Source organism: Nycticebus coucang, chromosome 14 (assembly GCF_027406575.1).
Source record: "Nycticebus coucang isolate mNycCou1 chromosome 14, mNycCou1.pri, whole genome shotgun sequence".
Taxonomy (NCBI): Eukaryota; Metazoa; Chordata; class Mammalia; order Primates; family Lorisidae; genus Nycticebus; species Nycticebus coucang.
This window is the reverse complement of record NC_069793.1, coordinates 31,895,884-31,923,464: the sequence shown is the minus strand read 5'-3', so window position 1 is coordinate 31,923,464 and position 27,581 is coordinate 31,895,884. Positions and strand designations below refer to the sequence as shown.

Genomic DNA, 27,581 nt, shown 5'->3' with positions numbered 1-27,581 from the left:
AGAAAAATGACAACTACAACAAAAAAATAGGCCAGCATTATGGCGGGCACCTGTAGTCCCAGCTACTTGGGAGGCTGAGGCAAGAGAATCACTTAAGCCCAAGAGTTGGAGGTTGCTGTGAGTTGTGATGCCACAGCTCTCTACTGAGGACGACATAGCCTCTGTCTCAAAAAAAAAGATTATCACTGAGGTTATCGTCTTTTTTCAAAGACCCAATAGTATTGTTTGTCGAGATTTCTTTTTTCTGAATAGGATGAGGTTTTTGTTTCCTCTTAAGTAGAGAGGTTGGACTAAGGGGTTCACTCATTTATGCCCCAGAGGAATGACTAAAACTGGTGTATTGGATGCCTGAAAATGACCCTGAGTTTTATCTTTGTGAGGAGCAGCCAATCAAGACCTTACAAAGAAAATTGCTTGAAGTGAAGTTAGTCCAGGTTTTGCTACCACCACTTGGCAATCTGCTCTACCTACTAGGAGCAGCAAACCCCACCCCCCACCCCCGTCCCCACCACTAAACCCAGGTCCCTATGGGGCACAGCTTCTTAGTAAGTATCCTCTGAAACAACCCCACCTAGGAGTTTATCCGGTAAGTAAATAAAGAACTCTCACTTAAACACCATTCTGATTTACACCCAGATCACACAAGCATCCTCCTTCTAAGAAGACAATTATAATAGACACCAAAAGTTAAGAATGGTTGCAAAATTCCCAGACTTAAAAAAAAGAACAAGTATGTGGCTATCGGATGAATGATCTCTTAGATCGCTCATCTTTTCAGAGGAACCCCAGCACCGGACCCCTGGATTCTCTGGTTGCAACTCCCAAGTAATTAACATGTTTCCCATTAACAGCCCTCCCTCCCTTCTCTCCCCGCCTTCATTCTTACCCTCCTCTTTTCACAGCAAACTCTGTCCCCACCCACCTGACCAGAGTTACTTCTGAGGCAGCACAGATTTCCTTGGCAGCCAGCCAGGCAGCCACAGGTCTTTCGTGCCGCCCTCCTGCGACCTGTGGACCTTGCTCTTCTGGGTTAGATAAAGATTTGTTCTTGGAGGGGTGGGGAGTCACGGGGTGTGACACACCTCTTTGGGACTGGACACAATTATAAGAGGGACTTTACCTAACAAATGCAATCAGTGTCACCTGGTTCTTTGTACCCTCAATGAATCCCCAACCAAAAATTTTTTTTTCTTTACAGTAAGTGATATATTTATTATCATGACATACTTTTAAACACTTTTTCCAGACCCAATTACTGAATGTTGAACACGTAAATGCTTAATGGTAATGGATTAGTTTCTGTAATCCTCATGAAAATAAAAACAACCACTCCGTGATGTCGGGCCCAGCGGATTCCTGCCTGTAATCCTAGCATTCTGGGAGGCCGAGGCAGGTGGATTGCCTGAGCTCAAGAGTTCGACTCCTGAGCAAGAGTGAGACTCCGTCTCTACTAAAAATACAAAACTAGCCGGGTGTGGTGACTGGCACCGGCACTCCCAGGTACTTGGGAGGCTGAGGCAAGAGGATCCGCTTTATCCCAAGAGTTTGAGGTTGGTGGGAGCTCTGACGCAGGGCACTCTGCCCAGGGCAATAAAGGAAGGCTGTCTCACAAAACAAACAAAAAAAGCACTCGGTGAAACAGGGACCAATACTACCCCCGGCGTCACAGGTGAGGACAGCGGTGAAGCAGCTTGCGGGGTCCCAGAACCAGTATACAGCGGGACGCAGCTTCCGCGCAGCTGGTCTGAGTCGCAGCGCCGGATCCAGCGAACCGCTTTCTACCTGGCCACCGCTGGTGTCGTGACGCGCTGGAGACATCCAGGAGGGCAGCCCCTCCCTGCGGGCCTGGAAGACACGTCACTGGCGGGGGTGGGGTCGGGGGGGAGCTGTCGGGAGCCCCGCCCCCGGCCTATTAATGGCGGCAGCAGCGCGGGCGCTCAGTTCGCAGCGACGCGGTCGAAGGAGGTACCTCGGGGCTGTGAGGGCCATGGCCACGGTGCGGGAGAAAGCGGTCGCGCTGAACCACTTGCCTCTCCACGGCCCCGCACACAAGCCTCCCGGTAGGTGCCCAGGACCCCCTCCAGGGACGGCGCGGGGCGGGCAGGCGGGGGAGGCGTGGGGAGTTCGGCCACCCCCGCCCGGGACAGCTGCGGTGCCCCGCACAGCTGTGACTACTCCGCGGACTGCGGCCAGCTCGGGTTCCTCTCCGGCGCTGCTGGGCTGGGACCGACGGACCCCGCCGCCCGCGTAATACGGCTTTTTTACGAAGTTGCCCAGACTTTACCTTCACCCGCGTTCGTGCGCCCGCTATGTGCCAGGCAGTCGCCCTAGGTCTGGATAAGGCTCCACATGGTTACTGGTGAAAAGTATGATGATACCTGGGATGTATATGGCTGTTGGTCCGTGGCTTCCCGCAACAAACCTTGACTGCACAGTAATGGTCAGGGACCGAGCGCTCTCCCTCGCCCACATTGTACTCAAGACTGGCAGGAATAGAGTCAAGCTGATCTCTCCAGATTCTTCCTGGGAGAGATGAGGTTTTTCTTATGTAAGTTCTACTGGCAGGAACTTGACATAAATTATTAACAGTTTCTGAATAAGTACGATTTATGTGAATTTTTTTTTTTTTTTTACTTTTTTAAAAAGTTACATGACATTGGTAGAGAAGTTAGTGAATTGGGGGCATTTTGTTTAGGATCTTGGTCTCCAGAGTTTCAAACAAATGAACATAATTAGATTCTAGGATATACACAACTCAGTAAATAGGTGTGAGTTGGCCAGAAAACACTTGGCCTATACTTCTTTTGGATAAGTTAAAATTTTTCCTCTTGGGCTGCGCCTGTGGCTCAGTCAGTAAGGCGCCGGCCCCATATACTGAGGGTGGCGGGTTCAAACCCGGCCCTGGCTGAATTGCAGCCAAAAAAATAGCCGGGCGTTGTGGCGGGCGCCTGTAGTCCCAGCTACTCGGGAGACTGAGGCAACAGAATCACTTAAGCCCAGGAGTTGGAGGTTGCTGTGAGCTGTGTGATGCCACGGCACTCTACCCAGGGCCATAAAGTGAGACTCTGTCTCTACAAAAAAAAAAAAAAAAAAATTTTTCCTCTTTCTGGAGTTCCATAGTAGGGTGTCATAGGAGGAATTGGTTTCCTAGCTGACAAAAGATTTTCATTTGTAAAATGCCAACTGGTGAAACTGACTCCTTCTTCTGGGTCAAATGGGTGCATCTCAGTGGCCCACTCTTGTGTTTAATTCAGCTAATTAATGCTCCTTTTAATCTTCAAAATGTTAGTGATAAATTGTAATAGAGAAACATTTTTTTCTTCTTTTCTTTTCTTTCTTTTTTTTTTAGAAACAGAGTCTTATTCTATCGCCCTCGGTAGAGCACCCCAGCATTACAGCCCACAGCAACCTCCAGCTCCTGGGCTCAGGCCATTCTCCTGCCTGAGTTTCCCCCTACTCCCCAGCAGCTGGGACCATAGGTGCTTGCCACAACGCCTGGCTATCTTTTGTTGCAGTTTGGCCGGGGTCGGATTTGAACTCACTACCTCTGGTATATGGGGCCGCTGTCCTACTCACTGAGCGACAGGCGATCGCCCAGAGAAACATTTTTCGTTTGTCTTTTTTTTTTTTTTCTTTTGAGACAGAGTCTCATTATGTCACCCTTGGTAGAGTGCTGTGTCCTCCCAAGTAGCTGGGACTACAGGTGCCCGCCACAACACCCGGCTATTTTTTTGTTGCGGTTTTCATTGTTGTTTGGCAGACCCAGGCTGGGCTCGAACCCACCAGCCTCAGTCTCAATGCATGTGGCCAGCGCCCTACTCACTGAACTATGGGCGCCGAGCTTCGTTTGTACTTTTTTTTTTTTGTAGAAACAGAGTCTCACTGTACCGCCCTCGGGTAGAGTGCGGTGGCGTCACACGGCTCACAGCAACCTCTAACTCTTGGGCTTACCTGATTCTCTTGCCTCAGCCTCCCGAGCAGCTGGGACTACAGGCGCCCGCCACAACGCCCGGCTATTTTTTTGTTGCAGTTTGGCCGGGGCTGGGTTTGAACCTGCCACCTTCGGCATATGGGGCCGGCGCCCTACTCACTGAGCCACAGGCGCCGCCCCGTTTGTACTTTTTAAAGAAACATAATATTGACCTTAGTCTGCTTTCATTAAAGGATTCAGATAAGCACATTATGGTTACAGAGCATCTCCTTGATGTACATTGAGAAGAGAGGAAAAACACTAAAACATTTAGGAATTTAAAGCCAATGATCCTGAAAAACAGTCTTGAGGAATCTTTAGGCTCACTCTCTGAGTGACTTAAAACCCCCCAGATTTCACCTGCTTAAAAACATGATACCCTGTTTTCTTTTTTTTTTTTTTTTTTTTTTGGTTTTTGGCCGTGCCTAGGTTTGAACCCGCCACCTCCGGCATATGGGACCGGCACCCTACTCCTTGAGCCACAGGCGCCACCCGATACCCTGTTTTCTCTAACAGCTGAAATACCAATTCTGGGCTTTGGATATTTGTGAACAAGTTATTAGATGGTATACAGGAGTATGTATTCAAAAATTAAGGAGAGTGGTGCCTGTGGCTCCAGGAGTAGAGCGCCGGCCCCATAAACCAGGGGTGGCAGGTGCAAACCCAGCCCCAGCCAAAAATATGTATAATAAAAAATAAAATTATTAAAAAAAAATGAGTAGCTAACTCTCAGAGGGAAGAGTTGTGGTGCTGGTCATCTAAATTTTTATCAAAGGAAAAGAAAACCGCTATTCTTGGCATACCAGCTGCAGTGGCCTGAGAAGGGCCCTCCGGTGTGCTCAGTTATTTTGCTGGCTACAGCTGAAGTCCCTACTTGTTAGCATTTGTTAACCCTCTTTCTAGGTTAGTTGCCTAGTGGAAGTCTAGTTCCTGATACATTGCTTGCCATTCCTTTTCTGTGAGTTCTGGCAGGCGGCTTTGTACTTTTATTTCTCCATGGATTAGTAACTCTCCCATAACTTAAAGGGGCTGTAACCATTAAGAGACCTGGTGTATGTAGAAGAAATAAAGTCTATATAGTAACTTCAGCCCGTACTTCAAAGACACTTGTCTTTAATGTGACTAACAAGAAAGTAGTGTGTTATCCTGTTATCCCTTTAGAATGTAACCTAATCCTTTCAGTTTGCCTGGTGTCACTTTTCCAGGGAGCTCAAAGTACTTCCCATTTGCTATCTCATTAATGTGTGAATTAAAGCAGGGACCAAGCCGGCTTTGTCAATAGTAATCTTAACATATTTTAGAATTATTTTTGTTAATAGACTTATTTTACATGTTTACCTTCCTGAAGCTTTCTTTTTAGAGGTGATCTCAGCCTTCATCATGACATCTCTAATGCCAAATAAGAAAATAAACTTTGGACTACCGAAACCAATATCCAGTAAAAGTGTTGCAATTTTGTCAATAATACAAGAATTTTTTCCACTCAGTCATAGCTTTCCAGTTTTAACATGATAAACACAATTTTCTTTACATTTATCTATTTTCTTTTTTTTTTTTTTTTTTTTTAATTTGGCCGGGGCTGGGTTTGAACCCACCACCTCCGGCATATGGGACCGGCGCCCTACCCGCTGAGCCACAGGCGCCACCCACATTTATCTATTTTCAGGACATTTTGGTTACTGTCCAACAAATGTTCTTTTCCTTTGTCTTGACAATTCTGTAATGTTTTAAAATCATGGTTGAAAAAATTTTTTCAATAGTGATTGAAGGTAAGATACAATCCTAAATGATTTAGAATTTATAGATTTGTTTTCTCATGAAAAGTTAACTCCTTAGATTGTATCACATCTTGCCTTCTTGAATCTGTTGAGCATATTTGATTGAATACTGTTCAGAGCTTCATATCATCCAGATGGTAGTAGTAAAGGGTAAACTCCTAAGGGTGCAGACTATGTCCTCTGAGTTCAGAGGAGAAAGAAACCTCCCTTAAAATTTTAGAATAGAATTACTAAAAAGTGATGAAGTTAGTACATACAGTTTCCGTATGCCCTACACTTAGTTTCTCTTATTATCTAACATTACTTAGTATATTTTACCCATTATAATTAATGAACTAATACTGATACATGCTTATTAACTAAAGTCCATACTTAATTTCCTTGGTTTTTCTGTTTCAGGACACCATCCAGGATGTTATGTTCCACTGAGTTGTCATGTCTCCTTAGACTCTAAATTGTGGCAGTTTCTCCCGTTCATTTTTTAGTTATATACCTGTTAATTGCTGGACACTGTGTTAGCCACATCAACCTGTATTATCATATGATCCTTAAAATAACTGAGAGAAGTAGAGTTAGCTCTGTTTACAACAGAAAAGTTGGGCAGTTTGCTCAAGGTTTCGTTATTAGTAAGTGATAGACTCAGGAATGAAACTCAGGTCTCTGGCACTCCAGAGTCCTAGCTGGTGTAACTGTTCATTGCACCTAGCACTACGTCTGCTGTATTAGCACAAATTTCCGTGTTGGCACAGTATTCAGTCAACCCAAGCTTTCTTAACCTCAGCACTGCTGACGTTTGCTTTGCTGTGGGGGCTGTCTGTGCACTGTAGGATAGTCAGCAGCATCCTTGGCCTCTATCCAGTAGGTGCCAATAGCACTTTTCCCATTGTGATAACCAAAAATGTCTCCAGACATGTCCTGTGACAGGTAAAATCTGCCTAGTGAGAACCATGGGGTTATTAAACCTTCTTTAAAAATCATTTTTACCAGTTAGGAATAATCAACAACTAACAAATAATACTAGACAACTGTATTGTGTTAAGGGAATCAATAAGGCAATAAGATAATTTGAACCTCTGTAAACTACAAGGAAATTTGAGAAAAATAAGGCATTAAATCACTGTTTTATTGCAAATCATCAGCTATCTAAATTCTTTGTGTTTTTTTAGTCCAGTCTAAAACCTGAAAATGAAAACAAAGTTGTTCTATGTTCATGTAGAGATAGTGTTTTTCTTGTTTGTTTTTGAGACAGCACCTTACTTTGTCACTCTTGGTGGAGAGCGTCATGGCTCACAGCAATAAAGGTAGTGTGTTTTAGTAATTCTGTGTATGCCTGCCTTACTTTGGGATCAAGTTTTATTGTGTGTATATTGATCTACTTCTGAAGATTTAATACAATCTTACTACTTTTTGAAGGGATTATGGAGTTGTTTTCCCCTTACAAAGGTTTTTCACTGTAGGACTAAAGCAGGTCATGGTTGATGCTTTGTAACTTTTGAATAAATATAATTTCTTGACATGTCTATTTCATGATTTGATTTTTAAGGAACTTTTATTTTTATTTATTTATTTTTTTATTGTTGGGGATTCATTGAGGGTACAATAAGCCATAAGGAACTTTTATTATAATAACTTAGTGTGACTTTTTAGAAGTGAAGATGATTATTTATTTTTTTATTGTTGGGGATTCATTGAGGGTACAATAAGCCATAAGGAACTTTTATTATAATAACTTAGTGTGACTTTTTAGAAGTGAAGATGATTAGTTGTATTACAAATATATAGTTTTCAGTATTTGAAGTTTAACTTTTCTTTTTTTTTTGTAGAGACAGAGTCTCACTGTACCGCCCTCAGGTAGAGTGCCGTGGCGTCACACGGCTCACAGCAACCTCTAACTCTTGGGCTTACCTGATTCTCTTGCCTCAGCCTCCCGAGCAGCTGGGACTACAGGCGCCTGCCACAACGCCCAGCTATTTTTTTTGTTGCAGTTTGGCCGGGGCTGGGTTTGAACCCGCCACCCTCGGCATATGGGGCCGGCGCCCTACTCACTGAGCCACAGGCGCTGCCCTGAAGTTTAACTTTTCAATTAAACTTTTTGGTAGGGCGGTGCCCGTAGCTCAGTAAGTAGGGCTCTGGTCCCATATACCAAGGATGGAGGGTTCGAACCAAACACGGGCAAATTGCAACAAAAAATAGCCGGGTTGTGGCAGGTGCCTTTACTCCCAGCTACTCGGGAGGCGGAGGCAAGAGAATCATGTAAGCCCAAGAACTGGAGGTTGCTGTGAGCTGTGACGTCACAGGACGCTACCGAGGGTGACAAAGTAAGACTGTTTCTAAAAAAGTAAATAAATAAAAACTTTTGGTAGAGTTCAAACATGTGAAGGGCAGCAAATAAAGATGAAACTACTTGAAAATGGAATGTTTACTAGCCTAAATTTGTATAATGCCTAAGAGCATGGGTAGTATGTTATAGATCTAGTGTAAAATAATTTCTAAGCTGCTTATTAGGCAACCTTCCAAAAAGTTTTATATCTGATAAGGTCATATTTGTCCCTTTGCTTCATTTCTTACTTAAAACATCTGCCATATTCTGTTTGGTGTTAGATACCTGCATCTAAATGGAGGAGATACAACTTCAGTCTTTTTTTCTTTTTCTTTTTTTTTTTGAGAGTCTCTCTTTATCCTCTTGGGTAGTGTGCGATGGCATCACAGCTCACAGCAACCTCCAACTCCTGGGCTTAAGTGATTCTCTTGCCTCAGCCTCCCGAGTAGCTGGGACTACAGGCACCCACCACAATGCCCAGCTATTTTTTGGTTGCAGTTCAGCCGGGGCCAGGTTTGAACTCGCCACCCTCGGTATATGGGGCCGGCACCTTACCGACTGAGCCACAGGCGCCGCCCAAACTGCCATTGGTTTTAAGACAGATTCAAGTTTCAGAGACATTAAAATGGTTGCTAGTCTCTAGACTTTTAGATTCCTTTGGTCATGATGCTTTTTTAGTGAATGCTTGACCAAATGTAAATAAGGAAGCACTTATATGATATAGAGAATGATGAATTTTAAAGATAAAATCTCTTATCTAGGTATATCGTAGCTGGTCTCTAGACTTTTAGATTCCTTCGGTCATGATGCTCTTTAGTGAATGCTTGACCAAATGTAAATAAGGAAGTACTTATATGATGTGATGAATTTTTAATGCAAGTGAGGTTTAAGAACAAACCAAAGCTTTAATTCTGATTTCTAGACTTAGAAAGCATTCATTGTATTCTTCTGTTCTCTTGAATCCTGCACAGAAATTACAGTAAAATCATCTTTCTGGACATAATTTCTGGTATAATTTGCTATACCAGCATTCATTTCAGCTTTTAGGTGATGAATAAATAAGTTTCAAATCAGCCTGTGGGGGATATATGTTCACCTGGTTAAGTCAGCATTAAAAAAAAAAAATATATGTTGGGGCAGCGCCTGTGGCTCAGCGGATAGGGCGCCGGCCCCATATGCTGAGGGTGGCCGGTTCAAAGCCGGCCCCGGCCAAACTGCAACAACAACAACAACAAAAAATAGCCGGGCGTTGTGGCAGGTGCCTGTAGTCCCAGCTACTCGGGAGGCTGAGGCAAGAGAATCGCCTAAGCCCAGGAGTTGGAGGTTGCTGTGAGCCGTGTGACGCCACGGCACTCTACCGAGGGTGATAAAGTGAGACTCTGTCTCTACGAAAAAAACAAAAAAACAACATGTTATCCTGACTTGGGTTTTGGCACATTGACTTGTCAAGTCCAGGGTACGTTATGTATTAAAGTATCTGTATGAACATGAGCTAGTTTGGGTCTGTGGGTGGTGATGCTTGACGGGAAGTATCCCAGGATTCAGTGACTGGGAATTAATGGTCATTGAGAACAGAGGGGACCTGAAAGTGCTGGATTGTACCATGCCTGGAGGACACTGGAAACATGGTGTGGCTCACAGGTGCCTGCTACCCTGCTCTAACCTGTTCTTTAATCTTTTATACAGTGTTATCCAACCTGCAAAACATCCTGATTTCCCACATTTAAGCAGCAAATTAATATGGGGCATTTATTCTTTTCCTCTTAAGTCCCCTGTGAAGATTAGCCTTTTCACTTTGTTGAGGCTGTATATTCTCTCCCTCTGCTCCACTTCAGTTGTCTGTCGATCTCAATAAATGACCTGGCCTTATCATTTAGGATTTGTAACCTAATCTTACAGCTCAAGAGTTAATGTGTTTTGTCTTTAATATTATCACTAGCCTATAAATCGATTTTAGTGGTACTTGAAACGTAGTCTGATCTCTGCAAGTTTTTTTTTTTTTTTTTTTTTATTTTTATTTTTTGTAGAGACAGAGTCTCACTTTATGGCCCTCGGTAGAGTGCCGTGGCCTCACACAGCTCACAGCAACCTCCAACTCCTGGGCTTAGGCGATTCTCTTGCCTCAGCCTCCTGAGTAGCTGGGACTACAGGCGCCTGCCACAACGCCCGGCTATTTTTTTTAATTTTTTATATTTTTGAAACAGTCTCACTCTGTTACCCTAGGTAGAATGCTGTGGCCTTGTCATAGCTCACAGCAACCTCAAACTGCTGGGCTTAAACAATCTTCTTGCCTCATCCTCAGGTGCCTGCCACAATACCCCGCTAATTTTTGTATCTTTTTGGTAGAGATTGGGTCTCACTCTCAGGCTGGTCTCAAACTCCTGAGCTCAAGCCATTCACCTGCCCCGGCCTCCCAGAGTGCTAGAATTACAGGCATGATCCCCTGCACCCAGCTTTATCTCTGCAAGTTTAAATCTTGCTTGTTTTCCTTCATGTCTTACTCCTGTGTACTATGACTAGTATTTATTATAGAATTTAAGATATCCTATCTTATTTGAGGAGTAGTGACTTCTGTTTTTAGATAGGTTCATTAAGTGTTCACAACTCTTGAGAGTTCATTTTGTTTCTTCTCATTGGCTCTTTTAAAGCTGTTTCACTTAATCCAGGTCTCCAATGAAAGGTTAATGCTAAAACTTATCTGGTGGCTGATTTTTGATATACAGTAGAACCTCCATAATCGACCACCTCTCTACACTGACCACCTCCTTAAGTTGACCTAACTTTTTTCTTTTTAGAAAAAAAAAAACTTTGTTGCCCTTGGTAGAGTGTAACAGCTCACAGCAACCTCCAGCTCTTGGGCTTAGGCTATTCTCTTGTCTCAGCCTCCTGAGTAGCTGGGACTATAGGTGCCCGCCACAACGCCCAGCTATTTTTTTGTTGCAGTTTGGCCAGAGCTGAGTTTGAACTCACCACCCTCAGTATATGGGGCCAGCGCCCTACCCACTGAGCCACAGGTGCCGCCCAAGTTGACCTAATTTTCATAGACTGGACATGTTCCACATGTACATATCAATACAGTAGGTCTAGTTCCTTATGTTGCCCACCTCTGTATGTTGACCAGTTTGTTGCCGTCTCTTGGGTGATCAACTTACAGAACTTCTACTGTATTTATATTTAAGTACTAGGAAAAATTCATATATATTTATTAGCCATGTAACTGAGGGCAAGTTTAACTCAGTGAACTTTACTTTCCTCAAAGTGGGATTACTAATAACTATTTCAAAGTTTATTGAGATTGAATGAGAAGATAGAGCCTGACCTAGTGTAGGTACTCAATTGTTAGCTATTACTAATAATTACTAATAATAAAGACTTGGAAAAAATTAAAGAGCTGGTGTTAAATTTATTTATATCTCATTTATAATCTCAGGTGTTTTAGGAAGAGTATTAGCTGCTAATACTCATAGTACAGTTGCTCCTGAATTCTGAAAACCAAGAAGGTCCTGGATTTATTTTGAGATTCCATCAGATTCCTGATTCTGGCTGTACTGAATAGAGACTAAATATTAATAGATTTACCAGTAGTAAATCTACTAATTTCCTATCATATAATTTTAGATTTAGTAAATCTAAAAATTTTTAGATTAGTAAATTTAGATTTTAGATTAGTAAATCTCTACTAATAGAGGTTTACCAGTAGTAAATCTAGTTCCAGCTTGATTTATCCACTTAATTCTCCATAATTTAATTCTTGAAACTACTCATGTGATCTTTAGAGTATTTGGAAGACTCTAAAGACTCTTTGGCAACAATTACTTCATTTTTTGGTACTGCCTTATTATCTCAGTTTTAAAATTCAGTCAGAGGGCAGCGCCTGTGGCTCAAGGAGTAGGGCACTGGCCCCATGTACCAGAGGTGGTGGATTCAAACCTGGCCCCGGCCAAAGACTGCAAAAATAAATAAATACATAAAATTAAAATTCAGTCAGGACATAAAATCAATCTTCCTGATCATTTTAAAGTAATATAATAATGGGTAGGAGGTAAGTTATTCATCTACTTTTGGTATGGGAAACACATAAACAGTAAAGGTCTTTGTATGTGTGCTGTTTATTTTTTATAGTAAAGATATTAGAATTGCTAGTAGCTGCAAAATTATGCTAAGGGAATACGTTTTCATGTTACATGTTCTATTTTGGCTAAAAATGTAGGCCGTATTTCCAAGTAGCACTTTCTTTAATTATAATTTCCCTGGTTCTTAAAGCTTTTTTTGGCAGTTTGACCAGGGCTGGATTCGAACCCTCCACCCTTGGTATATGGGACTGGCACCCTACTCACTGAGCCACAGGCACCGCCCTGTTTCCCTGGTTCTTTACTGTTGTGCTGATGCATATTGTTTTCCTTTTTTTTTTTTTTTTTTGTAGAGACAGAGTCTCACTGTACTGCCCTCGGGTAGAGTGCCGTGGTATCACAAGGCTCACAGCAACCTCTAACTCTTGGGCTTCCGTGATTCTCTTGCCTCAGCCTCCGGAGCAGCTGGGACTACAGGCGCCCGCCACAACGCCTGGCTATGTTTTCCTTTTTAGAGTATAAAGGAAGTGATAATTTTTCAACTTCTCTGCCAAAATATCCTTAAAATAAAGGAAGTAATACGCTTCCTTTATTTTTAAAATGAGGGCTTAAATTAGGACTATTGAATTTTCAGAGGATCGGTGAAAAGTTTAACACATAAAAGGGCGCAGTTTCTATGAAAAGAGAAAAAGGGAGAGAGACAGCCACCAAGCAGATGGTTAACTAGGCTCAGTTCCATCAGCGTAACAAAACCTAGGGCCTATTTTCTTTCCTTTTGACTGCCAAATATCAGTTTATTACAAAGAGGAAAAATATGATAGGAACTTTTTGAAAGCTTGTTTCCTTTTTTTTTTTTTTAATTTACCAAGTCTCACAATGTCCCTTTTTTGGTGTTTAGCTAAAGTCTTTATTTCTGTGCCCACTGTGTTCTCTGAAGTAGGTCAGGTGTCTTGCTGAATGGGAACCAAATTGTTACTTTGCTCATACAGTACTTAGCTCATAAGCCTGCATGATAGGAAGCTTTGAGAATATAAGTTTATTCCTACAGCCAGGAATGCGTGCGTGCGTGTATGTATACAGTCATGTGTTGCTTAATGGTCGGGGCACGTTCTGTGGAATGTCTTGTCAGGTGATTTTGTCATTGTGCTAACAAACCTAGATGGTATTGCCTACTGTAGTCCCTAAGTTACATGGTATAGCAGCTAAGCCTATTGCTCCCAGGCCACAAACCTGTATGGCATGTTACGTACTGAATACCGTTGGCAGGTGTAGTACAATGGTAGGTATTTGTGTATGTAAATGTATCTAAAGGTACAAGGATAGATAGGGTAGGGATTCCCAGCTTATGGGACCACTGTCAGATATGTGCGTGTGGTCTGTCATTGACCGAAATGTCATTTTGTGGCATCTGACTGTGCACATGTATGACTGGTGTTGCACCGTCATGCAGAACATGAGCCAAATCCCAGCACTACCTCTTTCCATACAACATCTGGAAGTTACATGTAATCTCTGCGAATCTTTTGCATCTCTCAAATAGAGATGATCCTACCTCATAGGAAGGTTGCTACTGAAGACAAGATGATTTATATAAGGCCCTTTAAATAGAGTTCCTTGTACTTACCTGGTAACTGCCACAGGTCCTACCTGATGCGTCTGTGGCCCTGGATGCCCAGGCTCAAACCCCAGCTCTTCTCCCCCTTTGCTCTAACTTCTTGCTCTTCTCTCCTTTCTCATGGGACCTTGGCTGCTCTGGCTTCCAGCAGAGCACACTCCAACCTCAGGGCCTTGGCTCTTTCTTTCTTTTCTTTCTTTTTTTTTTTTTTTTGAGACGGAGTCTCACTATGTTGCCCTGGGTAGAGTGCCTTGGCTTCAGAGTTCACAGCAACCTCAAACTGTTGGGCTTAAGTGATTCTCTTGCGTCAGCATCCCAAGTAGCTGGGACTACAGGTGCCCGCCACCATGCCTGGCTATTTTTTTGTTGCAGTTGTTGTTTAGCAGGCCTGGGCCGGGTTCGAACCCACCAGCCCTGGTGTACGTGGCTGGTGCCCTAACTGCTGAGCTACAGCTGCCAAGCCGAACCTTGGCTCTTTCCCCAGATTCTTGCATAGCTTGCTTCCTGGTTTTATTTAAGTTCTGCTCAGATATGACCTTATCAGGCTAGTTTTTCCTGACATCTCATTAAAAATAGCGGTTTTTTCCTTACCTGGCTTTATTTCTTATCAACAGTGATCTAACACGTATACAGCATCTGTATCTTTTTTTTTGAGACAGAGGGCCATGGTATCAAAACTCACAGGAACCTCCAACTCTTGGGGTCAAGTGATCCTCTTGCCTCAGTTTTTCTTTCTTTCTTTTTTTTCTTCTATTTTTAGTAGAGATGGGGTCTTGCTTTTGCTCAGATTTGTCTCAAACTCGTAAACTCAATCAATCCACATACCTCAGCCTCCCAGAGAGCTAGGATTACAGACGTCAGTCACTGTGTCTGGCCATATCCTCTGTATCTTCCCGCAAAGTCTAAGTTTGTGAGAACAGGGACTTAATTTTGCTTTCTCTTGTATCATAGAACATAGAACAGTGGGTAGCACATACTGGGTTCTATATTTTTTTAATATAGAACTACTAATAACTATTTCACTAAGCTGCCCTTATAATAGCTCCTTATCAATAACTTTTGGAAATTACTGCTTTTTGCCTAAGGATTGGTTAGACTTTATTACAAATGACAAGGTACTAAGTCTCATTTTCTCTGTGATTTTTCTCCTTCTAGGTTTCAGTGTAGCCCAGAAGCCCTTTGGAGCCACGTATGTATGGAGTAGCATCATAAACACTCTTCAAACACAAGTGGAAGTGAAAAAACGAAGGCACCATTTAAAACGACACAATGACTGCTTTGTTGGTTCCGAAGCTGTGGATGTCATTTTTTCTCACTTAATTCAGAATAAGTATTTCGGTGATGTGGATATTCCTCGGGCCAAAGTGGTGAGAGTGTGTCAGGCACTTATGGATTACAAAGTATTTGAACCAGTTCCAACCAAAGTCTTTGGAAAAGACAAAAAACCTACATTTGAAGATAGTAGTTACAGCTTTTACAGATTCACAACCACGCCTAACCAGAACAGTCCGTTAGGTAAAGAGAATAGACTATGTTCACCTTCCAGGTTAGTACATAATGTTACATTATCATGGGGATATTGGTGGGACTTTGTCTACTTTTTAATGGGATGCTAACTGGTTTTATACACACTCACAGAGGGTGCCAAAAAATGTATACTCTTTTTAAGAGATGTTGTATATGAAGCGGCGCCTGTGGCTCAGTGAGTAGGGCGCCTGCCCCATATGCCGAGGGTGGTGGGTTCAAGCCCAGCCCCGGCCAAACTGCAACAAAAATATAGCCGGGCGTTGTGGCGGGCGCCTGTAGTCCCAGCTGCTCGGGAGGCTGAGGCAGGAGAATCGTGTAAGCCTAAGAGCTGGAGGTTGCTGTGAGCCGTGTGATGCCACGGCACTCTACCGAGAGCGGTACAGTGAGACTCTGTCTCTACAAAAAAAAAAAAAAGAGATGTTGTATATGTATTTTCGAAGTTGAACTGAAGGTACTATTACTGGTCAAGTGTACCTCGTCATGCTACCCACATCCATTTTACTGGCAATTTGTACATTTTGGGGGAATGATCAATTCTACTTCCAAGAAGATCTCTTAAAATGTATATATGTGGGGCGGTGCCTGTGGCTCAGTGGGTAGGGTGCCAGCCCCATATACCGAGGATGGTGGGTTCAAACCCAACCCCGGCCAAACTGCAACAAAAAATAGCCTGTTGTCCCAGCTACTTGGGAGGCTGAGGCAAGAGAATCTCCTAAGCCCAGGAGTTGGAGGTTGCTGTGAGCTCTGTGATGCCACGGCACTCTACCAAGGGTGATTAAGTGAGACTCTGTCTGTACAAAAAAACAAAAAAAAATGTGTATATTTGTTTTTGGTACCCCCTGCGTGCATGCAGGTGCGTGTGGGTGTGTGTATGTTTTGTTTTTTGAGCAGAGTCCACTCTGGTGCCTGGGCTAGAGTGCAGTGGCATTACTCAATAGCTCAATGCAATCTCAGATGCCTTGTCTCAAGTCATAATGTTCCTCCTCAGCTCCTGAGTAGTTGGGACTATGGGCATGCACCACCACACCTGGCTAATTTTTAAATTTTTGTAGAGATAGTCTTGCTGGGTTTCTTAGGCCGGTCTTGAACTTCTGGCCTTAGGTGATCCTCCTGCCTCAGCATCCCAAAGTGTGCTAGAATACAGGTGTGAGCCGCTACACCTGGCCCTGTATTTATATTTTTTAAGCAATATAAGTGGCTAAAATCTAGGTCTGTGAGTGAATTTGATAAAGTATAGTGAATTTTTTTTTTTTTTTTGAGATAGAATCTCTTTGTGTCCCTCAGTAGAGTGCTGTGGCGTCATAGCTAACAGCAATCTCATACTCTTGGGCTTAAGCATTTTTCTTGCCATAGCCTCCCAAGTAGCTCGGACTATACTGAAATTTTTTTTAACTTTAGTGGGCATTTCCTAGAGTTCTTGTTTCTGCTAAAAATATGAATAATCAACAAACTGATTTTTCTGTTTCAATTATAGTTATACTGTAAAACTATGTTAAGAGAACTTATGTAGCCAGTAGTGAGAAGAGAGTGAAGGTGAAAGCAGATGGGGAGAAATCCAGGTTGTTAGGGCATCATTAGAATACAGGAAGTGGCAGATGTGAAGTGTAAAAGGCATGTGGGAGGCAGAGTTTGGACTTGATCATACAGTTTTTGGGAAGACCACAGAAATATTTTAGGCATGATGAAACATTTTTAGAAAGGTAGCTACATCCTGGTTAGCTGTTGGCAGCCTATTGGGGAGAGCTAGTTAGGAATCTATTGTAATATTGTAGGCTACAGAAGATGAGGGCTGAACTCAGCAGCAGTGGGGGAGAAAAGAGGATCATTTAAAGCAAGACTGGAGAGACAGTTGCTGGATGCATGTGGGTCATGAGTACATCATAAACTGAGTTGTCATGAAATAAAGCAATTTTACGTTTTTATTACCCTCAACTAAACTGTGCAGTGGTGTCACAGAGGTATAATTGAAGCTCTTGTAGTTCAGATCTGACCTGATGTTAGCATTTTAATGTACTGACTCTATATCTAAAATATAAAACTTATCTCTGTATGTAGGAAGGAGATACAAGGATAAGGTAGGACACAACCAACACTTTATTTATTTATTTATTTTGAGACAGAGTCTCACTTTGTCACCCTCAGTAGATTGCCATGGCGTCACAGCTCACAGCAACCTCTCACTCTTGGGCTTAAGCAATTCTCTTGCTTTAGCCTCCCAGGTAACTGGGACTACAGGCGCCCTCTACAACACCGGGCTATTTTTAGAGATGAGGTCTCACCCTGGGTCAGGCTGGTCTTGAACCTGTGAGCTCAGGCAGTCCACTCACCTTGGCATTCGGTGCTGGGATTACAGGCGTGAGCCACTACGCCCAGCCTCTACCAGCACTTTATTATTATTATTTTTTTTAGAGAGAGTCTCACTTTATTGCCCTTGGTAGAGTGTGTGGCGTCACACAGCTCGTAGCAACTTCCAACTCTTGGGCTTAGGCGATTCTCTTGCCTCAGCCTCCCAAGTAGCTGAGACTACAGGTGCCTGCCAGAATGCCTGGCTATTTTTTTGTTGTAGTTTGGCTGGGGCCTGGTTTGAACCTGCCACCCTCCGTATATGGGGCCCACGCCCTACCCACTGATCCACGGCTCTGCCCTCTACCAGCACTTTAAATGGAGGTCCCTGTGGTTTATCTGAAACCCTTGGGACCAGGTACATCTAATTAGGTCATTTTGTATATACATAGGGCAGTCCCCAAGTCACAAACATCCTACTTACATGTGACCCTCACTTGCAAGTGGAAGCAATTACAGGTAAGAGGCAAGTATACTTGTCCAATTTACATAGAAACTCAACTTAAGAATAGTCCTACAGAATCCATCTCTTTCTGGGACTGCCTGTGTATGTTGTTTAACACCCCTAAATGGATCTGGGACAGCACCTGGTGATCAAGCATATTAATATTTATGTGGTGAACAAAAACTTCATACTACTTGGGATAAAAAAAGGCTATGATAGAGCCAGGTGTGGTGGCTCACGCCTGTAATTCTAGCCCTCTGGGAGGCTTTGAGCCTGGGGGACTGCTTGAGCTCATGATAGTCTCAGGACAGGTTTTGACACCATATGTGTTCTGAATAAGCTTTTGATTTTTTTTTTTATTTTAGACAGAGTCTTACTCTGTTGCCCTGGATAGAGTGCCATGGCAACATCACAGCTCACAGCAAACCTCTTAGACTTAGGCTATCCTCTTGCTTCTGCCTCCCAAGTAGCTAGGACTACAGGTGCCTGTCATAACATCTGGCTAGTTTTTGTATTTTTTTGGTAGAGATGGGGTCTCACTTTTGCTTAGGCTAGTCTCGAACTCCTGAGCTCAAGCAGTCGGCCTCTCAGAGTAAGCCACTACACCCAGCCAACTTGATTTTCAAAGCTCTTTGGGTTTCAGAATTTCACGTAAAGGATTGTAGATCTGTATCTGGAAAATGATAATCACTGTCCGTCAAACAATTCCCCAGAAGTAGATAAGTGAAAACAGTAAACAGAGTGAAAAACGAAGTACAATTGATTATGTTTAATTGCTTTTTTAAACTGGCAACTAAAATTGTCATTGAATTACTTAAATCTAAATAAATATTTAAAGGAGGATTAATTTTGAAACATTTATATATTTAGGTTTGAGAAAGAAGGTGAAGTGCTTTTTTTTTTTTTATGAGACAGAATCTCACTTTGTCGCCCTTGGTAGAGTGCTGCGGTGTCACAGCTCACAGCAACCTCCAGCTCTTGGGTTTAGCCGATTCTCTTGCCTCAGCTTCCCAAGTAGCTGGGACTATAGGCGCCCACCACAACGCCTGGCAATTTTTTTGTTGCAGTTTGGCCAGGGCCAGGTTCAAACCTGCCACCCTTGGTATGTGGGGCCGGCGCCCTACCCACTGAGCCACAGGTGCCGCCTATGAAGTGTTTTTATGTTTCATTCCCCTCTTAGAACTTGCAAGTGTCATGTTTTTGCTCTCAAATACTAAAATATTTCTGTGGGCTTAATAAACATTAATGTATGAAATAAATTTATTTTAGGTATGCAGATGCATTATCTATGTCACCTGATATCAAATCAGCCAGTTTAGAGGACCTATGGGAAAATCTGAGTTTAAAGCCTGCCAACGCCCCTCATGATACCTCTGCAACCTTATCTCCCCAAGGTGAGCTAAAGGTGATGCAAAGTTAGAAATAGAAGACCAACTTCAAACAGTTATTTAAAAGTTTTTTTATCTTAATGTTTATTAGAATTTAAATATTCAAAGGACAGAAAAAGAGTACACCATGTATTAAAGCTATTTATATTTAATTTTAACAGAAGTCTATTATCTTTAACAAATAGTTCAGTGTTACAACTCTTGAACACTGACTTTTGTCCTATTAGCTGGCAGAAGTTCAAATCCGAGATGTTTTACATGCAGTTTTATTTAAAATATGCTCTCAGATCTTTCTTTCCCTGAGATTTTATTAAGGTCAAATAAAACTTGAAAGTTACATTAAAACATTAACAGAATTCTTATGTTTTTCCTTTGGCAATGGAATGTAGTTTAATGACTTTGATTACCACCATGCTTTCCCATCCCAGTCTCGTGGAAACCCTGAGTGGAATAATCTGCAGTCAGTAGTTTCAAACCAGTTTTTAGGCTGAATGAGTCATTCTTTCTTTCAGAGCCTTATTAACATGTTATATGACTTGATCTCTTATCTGTGACAGATTGCTTTTACAGTACAAAGAATGAAAAGAATTCCTTTTGTCCAAAGTCTGTTCTCCTACACTCTAAACAAATCTTGGATTATTTTATATTCCTATAAGAAAGCACTTCATAAGGTTGAATTTTTCTGAGGAGGGGTACGAATTTATTAGCTTAGACCTACCTGGACAAATATTGTGGTGAGCATTTAGTAACTATTAATTCTTGTTTTTCACGTTTTTTCTGTGTAGTTATTAATGAAGTATGGCAAGAAGAAACAATTGGGCGTCTACTACAACTTATAGATCTTCCACTTCTTGACTCCTTACTCAAACAACAAGAGGCCGTACCTAAAGCTAAGAGGCAGCCTGACATGGTCAACAACAGTAACTACCTGGATCGAGAGATCCTCAAGGCGTATGGTGACTCTCAGTATGTGGAAATACATATAATAATTTGAATGTGTTTGTGAGTGGATTTATTCTCTTGCCTCAGCCTCCTGAATAGCTGGGACTACAGGCATCTGCCACAACACCTAGCTATTTTTAGAGACAGGTCTCACTCTTACGCAGGCTGGTCTCCAACTCTTGAGCTCAGGTAATCTACCTGCCTCAGCTTCCCAGAGTGTTAGGATTATAGGCATGAGCCACTAGACCTGGCCTATCTTCAGGTGCCAAGGGAATTAAGATTTGTTTTTAAGCTTTATTCAAATTTATATGAGGGTACAATATTTAGGTTACGTTGTTCTCACATCCAGGGTAAAGTTTAATTTGTAGAAGAGCCCCTCAAGATTTTTTTTTTTTCTTAAGAGTTCTATATTCCTAGTCGGACGTTGTGGCGGGTGCCTGTAGTCCCTGCTACTTGGGAGGCAGAGGCAGGAGAATCGTTTGAGCCCAGGAATTGGAGGTTGCTGTGAGCTGTGATGCCACGGCACTCTACCCAGAGTGACACCTTTAGGCTCCGTCTCAAAAAAAAAAAAAAAAAAAAGCTCCACATTTCCGGTGGCATCTGTGGCTCAAAGTAGCGCACCGGCCCCATATACCGAGGGTGGCGCGTTCTAACCTGGCCCTGGCCAAACTCAACAAAAAATAGCTGAGCGTTGTGGCGGGCATCTGTAGTCCCAGCTACTCGGGAGGCTGAAGCAAGAGAATCACCTAAGCCCAAGAGCTGGAGGTTGCTGTGAGCTGTGATGCAATAGTACTCTACTGAGGGCAACAGAGTAAGACTCTGTCTCTTAAAAAAAAACAAAAAACAAAGAGTTCTATATTCCTTATACAACTTTGAAACTTTTCTCCTATAAGAATTATTAATTTGGGAGTGGTGCCTGTGGCTCAGTGAATAGGGCACTGGCTCCATATACCGAGGGTGGCGGGTTCAAACCTGGCCCTTGGCCAAACTGCAACAAAAAAACAGCCGGGCGTTGTGGTGGGTGCCTGTAGTCCCAGCTACTCGGGAGGCTGAGGCAAGAGAATCGCCTAAGCCCAATAGTTGGAAGTTGCTGTGAGCTATGATGCCACAGCACTCTACCATGGGCAACAAAGTGAGACTCTGTCTCTAAAAAAAAAAAAAATTGTTAATTGGGCTTGGAGCCCATAGCACCATGGTTATGCCACCAGCCATGTCTACTGAGGCTGGTGGCTTCGAACCCAGCCTGGGCCTGCTAAACATCAATGACAATCACAACAAAAAATAACCGGGCATTGTGGCGGGCGCCTGTAGTCCCAGCTACTGGGAGGCTGAGGCAAGAGAATCACGTAAGCCCAGGAGTTTGAGGCTGCTATGAGCTGTGACGCCAGGGCAACACCTTGAGACTCCATATCAAAAAAAATAGCCAGGCGTTGTGGCGGGCGCCTGTAGTCCCAGCTACTCGGGAGGCTGAGGCAGGAGAATCGCCTAAGCCCAGGAGTTAGAGGTTGCTGTGAGCTGTGTGACGCCACGGCACTCTACCAAGGGCCATAAAGTGAAACTCTGTCTCTACAAAAAAAAAAAAAGAATAAAAAATTATTAATGGTTAAAATAAGTTCTTATATTTTTCTAGCTTAATTTTTAATTACTTTGCCTTAGCAGATAGTGTTCTAGTCCAGTTGAGATGGAAATGTTTGAAAGGAATACAACTTAAAATTAAGTACTTCTAGTTCTACATTCCAATGAGCTTTTTTTTTTTTTGAGACAGAGTCTTACTATGTTGCCCTTGGTAGAGTGCCATGGCGTCACAGCTCACACCAACCTCAAACTCTTTGGGCTTAAGTGATCTCTTGCCTCCGCCTCCCAAGTAGCTGACTACAGGTGCCCACCACAACACCCAGCTATATTGTTGTTGTTGTCACTATGGGCTCAAACCCGCCAGCCTCGGCGACCTACTCATTGAGACATGGGTGCTGAGCCTTTTTTTTGAGACCTAGCCCCTAGTCTCACTCTGTTGCCCCAGGCTAGAGTGCCATGGTGTCAGGTTAACTCAGCAACCTCAAACTCCTGGACTCAGCAGTCGTCTTGCCTCAGCCCCCTGAGTAGCTGGACTATAGGCTCCCTGCACAAAACCTGGCTAATTTTTTACTCAGTCTGGTCTCAAATCCCTGAGCTCAAGGGATCCTCCTACCTTGGAGCCCCTGCTCCTGGCCCTCAGCCCTTTATGTATTGACAAATTGAATATTAAAGAGTTAGCCATGTTATTTCTTGAAATATAATATTCTTCTGAAGTTACCCGGCTGTCATTTAACTATACATGGTAATTGATTTTTAATTATTTTGAAACTTGTATCTTCCCCTGGTCTTAGCCAAAGTGAGATAAGATTGTACTCAGAGTTCTGAAGTAAGCAACATTGTATTGGAGGAATAGTGGTCTGGGATTCAGGTCTGGGATCTATTCCTGCTTTGGCTCTGACCAAGTAACTTTAAGTTTCTGGATCTCCTGTATAAATGTAAAGAGTAGAGTTTGAATTTTGATCTACTTTTCATTTTGTATATTGTAGTGGTTTTGTATATTGTAGTGGATATTTCTGTTTTTGCAAAAAAAAAAAGTTACGAGGAAACAAGGCATGATGGCTCACACCTGTAATCTAGCATTGTTGGGAGGCCAAGTCAGGAGGATCTCTTAAGTTCAGGAGTTTGAGACCAGCCTGAGCAAGAGAGATCTTGTCCCTACTAAAAACAGAAAAATTAGCCAGGCATTGTGATGCATACTTGTAGTCCCAGTTACTTAGGAAGCTGAGGCAAGAGGATCACTTGAGCCCAGAAGTTTACGGTTGCTATGAGCTAGTGTGACACCATGGCACTCTGTCTAGCCTGGAGCAACAGAGTGAGAGTGTCTCCCCACTCCCCCCGAAAAAAGGTAAGAGTAAAACATGTTAAGTTGATTTTTTAAAATCTATGATACATAATCTATATATTATAAAAGAACTATACATATTGGGTGGCACCTGTGGCTCAAAGGAGTAGGGCGCTAGCCCCATATGCCGGAGGTGGTGGGTTCAAACCCAGCCCCAGCCAAAAAAAAACTGCAAAAAAAAAAAAGAACTATACATATCTCTAGGCATGTAGAAATGTATCCTCATGGCCAGCTTAAAATAGCTAGTGAATTGGGTGCTATGTGTACATTTGTTATTCTTTGCTTTTAAAAGAATCTTCTCTAATCTTCTCCCCATCCCCTCATAGGGAAGATGAATGGCTCTCTGCAGCAATTGACTGCTTGGAATACCTTCCAGACCAGATGGTGGTAGACATAAGCAGAAACTTCCCTGAGCAACCAGGCAGAACAGACTTAGTGAAAGAACTTCTGTTTGATGCCATTGGCAGATACTACAGTAGTAGGGAACCTCTGTTAAATCACTTATCTGATGTTCATAATGGAATTGCAGAACTCTTAGGTAAGTAAGATCTTACTGGATATTGGAATTTATGTTTGGAGAAACAGAAAAAAGTTAATTGTCCTCAAAAAAATTTATTTTGAGACTGAATCTCATTCTGTCACCCCTGGGTAGAGTGCTATGGCATCATAGCTCACAGCAACCTCAAACTCTTGGGCTCAAGTGATTCTCTTGCCTCAGCCTCCTGAATCGCTGGGACTACAGGTGCCCACCACAATGATCAGCTATTTTTTTTGAATTTATTAATAGTTTATTCGTCACTCATATTCATAGCTCAGGAACATGGGTCAGTGACAAACGTCTATGTAAATCAGCCCAAAGAAATTCTTTATATTTCAAAATCACTTTACGCTCTGAAAGACACCAGCCTTCCTCATCTTCTCCAAATCGTTCATAGATCATAATTTCTGTAGAAATCAGCATATGCCTTCTTTCTTGGTTCAGCCACAGCATACTTACAGAAAACTGCAACCCCCAGGGATACAACAAATGCTCCAATAATAGGAATCCGCAGGCGCCTGGCCAAGAGGCCACTCATCTGAGGTTTGGCCAAAGTACTGGAAGCCATGGTAGTTACTGTCCTTGATGGGTATGCCAACCCCAACGCATCCTTCCCCCCACCTTTTTTTTTAGAGATAGGGTTTCACTCTTGCTCAGGCTGGTCTTGAACTCCTGAGCTTAAGCAGTCCATCCGCCTCAGCTTCCCAGAGTGCTAGGATTATAGGCATGAGCCATCGTGCCCAACCCATTGTCCTCAAAATTAACCAAAATAGTACTACAACCTGGTAGTAGATCTGGATTAACCCAAGGAAAGTATATTTATTCTAGGGCTCATTTGGAAAGAGACTTTAAGAAGTTTTAATGTTATGCAGAAACATGCAGAAACTTCTAGTTGCCCCAGGAACATAATGCTGCTCTCCTTCACTGGCAGCCTAATAATAAAGCAGTAGTTCTCTTTCTTTTTTTTTTTTTTGTAGAGACAGAGTCTCACTTTATGGCCCTCGCAGAGTGCCGTGGCCTCACACAGCTCACAGCAACCTCCAACTCCTGGGCTTAAGCGATTCTCTTGCTTCAGCCTCCCAAGCAGCTGGGACTACAGGCGCCCGCCACAACGCTTGGCCATTTTTTGGTTGCAGTTTGGCCGGGGCCGGGTTTGAACCCGCAACCCTCGGTATATGGGGCCGGCACCTTAACGACTGAGCTTCAGGCGCCGCCCCAGTAGTTCTCTTCTATAAAACAATTATCACCGCCACTATCCCCCCACTTCATCTATTCAAAATGGCGACACTCTGCTTTGTTCTACCAATGAGCCAGAATGTTCCATATACTTTGAAAATAAATGGGGAGATTCAGAGAATCCCTTTATTTTTCTCTGGTAGACTTGGATACATGAGTATTGTACACATAGTATACCCCAAAATATGTTGAATTAATGAAAAACATAGGCTTGGAATTTAGCTGCAAAGCTAAGAGTTAGATTTAACACCCTAAGATATACGACTAGGATCTAGGGTATTGGTTGCCAATTTGAGAACAAGCTGCCTTTATGGTATTGGTCATTCATTGTAATTCCCAGTCTTTTTCTTTTCTTTCTTTTTTTTTTTTTTTTTGCAGTTTTTGGCTGGGGCTGGGTTTGAACCCACCACCTCCCGCATATGGGGCCAGTGCCCTACTCCTTTGAGCCACAGGCACCACCCTGTAATTCCCAGTCTTACTTTGCTTTTTTTTTTTTTTTTAGTTTTTGGCCAGAGCTGGCTTTGAACCCACCACCTCCAGCACATGGGGCCAGCACCCTATCCCTTTGAGCCACAGGCGCCGCCCTTACTTTGCTTTTTGAAATAATTTTGAATAAGTGTGCTTTTTAGCTTAAACTGTAACTTGTATTCTGTTTCCTTTAATATAGTCAAATTTGTCAATTAAAAAGCAGTTTTTTTCTTTTGGCTAAAGTGAATGGAAAGACTGAAATAGCATTAGAAGCTACTCAGCTGGTTCTAAAGCTTTTGGATTCCCAAAATAGAGAAGAATTTAGAAGACTGTTACATTTCATGGCTGTTGCAGCCCATCCTTCTGAATTTAAATTACAGAAAGAAGTAAGTCGTTTGTTTAAATGTTAATTGTATTCATTATCCTTAATACTTATAGGACCCATGTGTCAGATTATTCCACTGTCAGCATCAATTATGCTGAAATGGATAATATTTAGTATTCCCTTTCATTTTAAACTTAGTCTTTTAAGTACATGCCATGGGATGCGTTTTGTCTTATTTTTATAGAGTGATAACCGAATGGTTGTGAAAAGGATATTCTCAAAAGCTGTTGTTGACAATAAAAATTTATCCAAAGGCAAAACCGATCTTCTGGTACTCTTCTTAATGGATCAGCAAAAAGATGTTTTTAAGGTAAAACTCTGAAAGTAATTAAACTGAGCTTATGTAATGGATCACTAGTTAAAATGTATTTGAATAATGGCCCATGTCCCTTCTTTTTTTCTATCCTTTCTTTATCTTAAGATTCCTGGAACTCTGCATAAAATTGTCAGTATTAAGCTTACGGCCATACAGAAGGGAAGAGATCCAAATAGAGATGCAGGTAATCTGAGAAATACTATTTTCATTATCTTCCAAAGACAGATTTCTAGTGTGTGTTTGAAAATGTTTTAGGACTTTATTTCAGCTAAATTCAAAACATTTCTCTTTTATCCAGACTTTGCAGAGAGCCTCCTTTGTTAAAAAGCAACTTGACCAGGATTAGAAAGTTAGCAGTGCTTATCATTTGAGTGCATGTTATGTAACAGGGAAGGAAAGCATAAATATAAAAATATTGCTTAATTTTTTTCTAGTTAGATCTGAGGAGCCATTAATTGAATGTTTTACTTTTAAACTTGAAGGATATATTTATTGCCAGAGAATTGATGAAAGTGACTATTCCAGCAGTACACAAAAGAAAACCAAAGAGGAGCTGTTGAACTTACTAAAAACTATTGATGGAGATTCAAAACTGTCTGCCAAAGAGAAGAAAAAACTGCTAGATCACTTCTATAAGTGTCACCCAAACATCTTTATTGAATATTTTGGAGGCTGAGTTTTTATTTTTAATGTCTGTACATAAATTGTGTATTTTAAGAATAAATTATGTATCCTAAAGATCCAATCACATGTGTAAGCTTGGAAGTTCTAAATATGAAGTACTTAATAAAATTTTTTTTGTATAACCTTGTGTGTCAAAAACTGAGTATTAGTCAGGTGGTATACTGCTGTTAAATATGAACCTTTCTTAGGTGAGCTGATTTATAATTACATACAACTCACATTTACAAATGGAGGCTATTGCAGATAATAAGTAAATGTACCTGTTCCAATTTACAGAAAAAGTCAACTCCAGGGCAAAACTATAGAGCCTGTCTCATTCATAACCCAGGGACTGCTTTGTATGCTCAGTGCATTACAGAATATCACAGAAATGTAGATAATACATTGTAGTGTTCACGTAAGAAAGCATTAAACAGTAAGGCAGTTTATAATATACTAAGAGGAGTGTGCTTTGTATTTTGAAAGGTACTCCTTAAAGATGCAAGGTAGAGCTCAAAGGAATAGGGTGCCGGCCCCATATACCGGAGGTGGTGGGTTCAAACCCAGCCCCGGCCAAAAACTGCAAAGATGCAAGGTAGAAACTTAGGTTATTGTAAAATGAATTTACAATTACCATAAATTGTAGGCAAGTCAGAAAAC

At 42.2% G+C, this 27,581-nt stretch overlaps 1 protein-coding gene across 1 annotated transcript; it reads left to right on the top strand.

Annotated features, from left to right (window-relative positions):
* Window positions 1-1,933: 1,933 nt before the first annotated feature.
* On the top strand, window positions 1,934-27,064 carry DEPDC7 (DEP domain containing 7). Its single transcript, XM_053562911.1, has 9 exons — window positions 1,934-2,060; window positions 14,909-15,299; window positions 19,338-19,462; window positions 20,242-20,422; window positions 23,642-23,853; window positions 25,801-25,943; window positions 26,127-26,252; window positions 26,364-26,442; window positions 26,741-27,064. The coding sequence occupies exons 1-9, from the start codon at window positions 1,988-1,990 to the stop codon at window positions 26,932-26,934; spliced, it is 1,524 nt and encodes a 507-aa protein (XP_053418886.1). The 5' UTR covers window positions 1,934-1,987; the 3' UTR covers window positions 26,935-27,064.
* Window positions 27,065-27,581: the final 517 nt, after the last annotated feature.

Bases quoted from the DNA above. Each gene is read 5' to 3' on its own strand.
- DEPDC7 (XM_053562911.1), top strand. From the start codon at position 1,988: ATGGCCACGGTGCGGGAGAAAGCGGTCGCGCTGAACCACTTGCCTCTC. The intron at 26,253-26,363 runs GTAAAACTCTGA...CTTTATCTTAAG, and splicing joins AGCAAAAAGATGTTTTTAAG to ATTCCTGGAACTCTGCATAA. The intron at 26,443-26,740 runs GTAATCTGAGAA...TTAAACTTGAAG, and splicing joins AGATCCAAATAGAGATGCAG to GATATATTTATTGCCAGAGA.